At 39.0% G+C, this 3,160-nt stretch overlaps 1 protein-coding gene across 1 annotated transcript; it reads left to right on the top strand.

The window, feature by feature from the left end:
- Positions 1–402: 402 nt before the first annotated feature.
- Positions 403–2,917, top strand: LOC141673354 (uncharacterized). The gene is made up of 5 exons (XM_074480090.1): positions 403–795; positions 887–1,121; positions 1,188–1,363; positions 2,085–2,357; positions 2,726–2,917. Exons 1-5 carry the CDS (start codon positions 403–405, stop codon positions 2,915–2,917), a joined length of 1,269 nt encoding a protein of 422 aa, XP_074336191.1.
- Positions 2,918–3,160: the final 243 nt, after the last annotated feature.

Here is a 3,160-nt window from a genome sequence, read left to right as displayed (position 1 = left end):
AAGAAAGGATAAGATCTCTTTGCTTTTCTGCTCCCTTGAGCTCTAATGTGTTGGGTTTATCTCAATATATTGTCATTTGGTTTATGTGTGTTTATTAGCTGTTGTGTTAGTTTGAATAAGTCAGATGCTGTAACATTAGTATGGCAAGTAAGGCGTGCTTTTAGGAGTAATAGTAGTGTTTGAGTTGGTGTAGAAATTTATCTAGTGCTGTCCTATTTTGTAGCTGTTAGTTTTAGTAAGTCTGGGCTATATGTATTTCTCTGATATTATCAATAAGAGTAACTGAAGTTCTCAACAAATATCTCTTTGTGTTCATATACAAATCGTTAATATAAGTATTTATATTCTCTATATTTGGTATCAGAGCAGGAAGATCTCGGCTGTGGTTGAAGTACTTCAGGAATGGAGATGAAGAAGGCCAAAGACTCCATAGGTTTGAGTTACCCTATGCTGACGAGATCGAATTATACAGCTTGGGCTCTCAAGATGAAAGTTTTCATACAAGCGCAAGGGGTTTGGATAGCTTTGGAACCAAACGACCCAAAAGGAGCGGTTGAGGAGAAAATAGACAAAGTGGCTATGGCCATGATATATCAGGGGATCCCTGAAGAGACGTTGCTTTCTCTAGTAGAGAAGAAGACAACTAAGAAGGTGTGGGAGATGATTAAAACTCTCAATCAAGGAGCTGACCGGGTCAAGCAAGCCCAAATTCAAACTCTGAAATATGAGTTTGAGATGTTGAGCATGAAAGAAAGTGACCACATTGATGATTTTCACATGAAACTCAATGGAATCGTGACAAACATAAGGGCATTAGGCTGAGGAACTAGCAGAATCGTATGTGGTCAAAAAGTTTCTGATAGCAATTCCTGATAAGTTTCTGCAGATCACTTCCACACTAGAACAATTTGGGAACCTCGAGACAATGATAGTTGAGGAAGTAGTTGGATCACTCAAGGCACATGAAGAAAGAGTAAAGGGAAAATCTGAAGCTATTGAGAATCAGTTGTTATTGACTGAAGAGGAGTGGGCAAAACGCGAAGGTGAGGAGAAGAAACTTTTGCTCATACATGAAGAATGGATTAAGAAAAATAGTGGTGAAAGGTCCTCAGGCTTCAAAGGTTGAGGGAACTTTGACAAGAGCAGAGTCAAGTGCTTTAATTGTTTTGGATATGGACATTTTGCAGCAGATTATAAGAAACCAAAAAGGAAGAAAGAACAAAAACAAGAAGCGAATATGTCCATGATTGACGATGACGAGCCAGCACTGTTATTGGCCAAACACGATAAAGAAAAGCATGGACTCATGCTCCATGAAAATAAGGTTACTTGGTTTTTCTGGCAAAAGGTGACGAGAAGAACAGTGAGTCAAACATTTGGTATCTTGATAACATGGCATCAAATCACATGACTGGGTGCAAAGCAAAGTTTATTGAATTGGACGAACATATAACTGGGCAAGTACGTTATGGGGATGGTTCTACTGTGGAGATCAAGGGAAAGGGAACGCTCATGCTGATGTGCAAAAATGGATGAACAAAAAGCTATGCACTGATGTGTACTATATCCCATATTTACTGAAACAACATAATAAGTTTGGGCCAGATGTTAGAAAATGGTAACAAGGTAGTAATAAAGGGAAAGTTTCTGTGCATTTATGAAGAACGGGGGAGATTATTGATGAAGGTTAAGCGTTCCCCGAATAGACTTTACAAGATCATAATCGAAGTGAGTAAGCAACAGTGTCTGATGACAAAACAGGAGGAAAACTCGCGATTATGGAACTTGAGGCTTGGGCATGTAAACTATCAGGCAATGGCATTAATGTCAAAGAACAACATGGTAAGTGCAATGCCTGTTACAGTCTAACCTGATGAAGTATATGATGGGTGTCTTATGGGTAAACAAACCAGGAAGCAAATACCTGATTAAGAATAGTTATAACTCAAACTGGAGTACTAGAGTTAGTGCATGGTGACTTGTGCGGGCCTATATCTCCAAAAACTGCTTCAGGTTGCAGGTACTTTCTATTACTAGTTGATGATTTTAGTCGCTATATATGGGTATATTTTTTGCATATGAAGAATGAGGCACTTGGAGCGTTTAAAAAATTTTGTGCACTCGTTGAGAAGGGACCAGGACAAGAGTGTCAAAACTTTCTGAACCGACAAGGGAGGGGAGTTTCTCTCAATAATTTCAAGGAATTCTGTGAAAGCAAGGGAATCGAACGGCACTATACAACACCCTACACACCACAACAAAACGGTATGGTAGAGCGTCGTAATAGAATCGTAGTTGAAATGGCGAGAAGCAGTCTTAAAGAAATGAAGATGCCAATAAAGTTGTGGGGTGAAGCGGTTTGAAATTCAGTGCATATATTGAACAGATTACCGACCAGAGCATTGACTGGAAAAATGCCTTATCAGGCATGGTCTGAGAGATAACCAAATATAAGTTATTTCCGAGTGTTTGGATGTCTAGCATACATGAAAATACCTGGAGAGCACACTCAAAAACTTAATGATAAAAGTAGAAAGGTGGTAAACCTTGGTCGAGAGCCTGGAACCAAAGATTATCGATTACTTGATCCTACGACTAATCGAATTTTTATTAGTCGTGATGTTGTGTTCGACGAGTCAAAAGCCCAGACTTGGGATTATTTTGTAGAAAATGAGGTGACAATAGAGTTCATAGTCCCGGATGTACTTGAAATAATGAAAATTAGAATGATGACAACACTGGTGACTTGTTGAGGACGCCTCTGGCTTTTCGTGAAAATGAAAATGCCCTAGATCGAGAGAACTACGATGACAGTGTAACACCTAAGAAGACAAGGTTGATCAGTGAACTGTATAACGAAATAGAAGAGGTTGAAATTGATGAAGAATTGTGCCTTATGGGCATCTACGAACCATGAAATTATAAACAAGCTGTGAAAGATGTTAATTGGAGATGGGCAATGAGCCATGAGATAGAATCAGTCGAGAAAAACAGAAAATGGGAGCTAGTGAACTTGCCACCTAGTCAAAGGGTTATAGGTTTAAAGTGGGTTTACAAAATAAAGAGAGAGGCAGATGGGAATATTGTGAAGTATAAGGCTCGCATAGTGGCAAAGGGATATATTCAAGAATATGATATAGATTTTCATGAGGTCTATGCT

The sequence above is a fragment of the Apium graveolens genome, chromosome 7, assembly GCF_009905375.1.
Source record: "Apium graveolens cultivar Ventura chromosome 7, ASM990537v1, whole genome shotgun sequence".
Taxonomy (NCBI): Eukaryota; Viridiplantae; Streptophyta; class Magnoliopsida; order Apiales; family Apiaceae; genus Apium; species Apium graveolens.
This window is presented reverse-complemented; position numbering and strand designations above follow the sequence as displayed.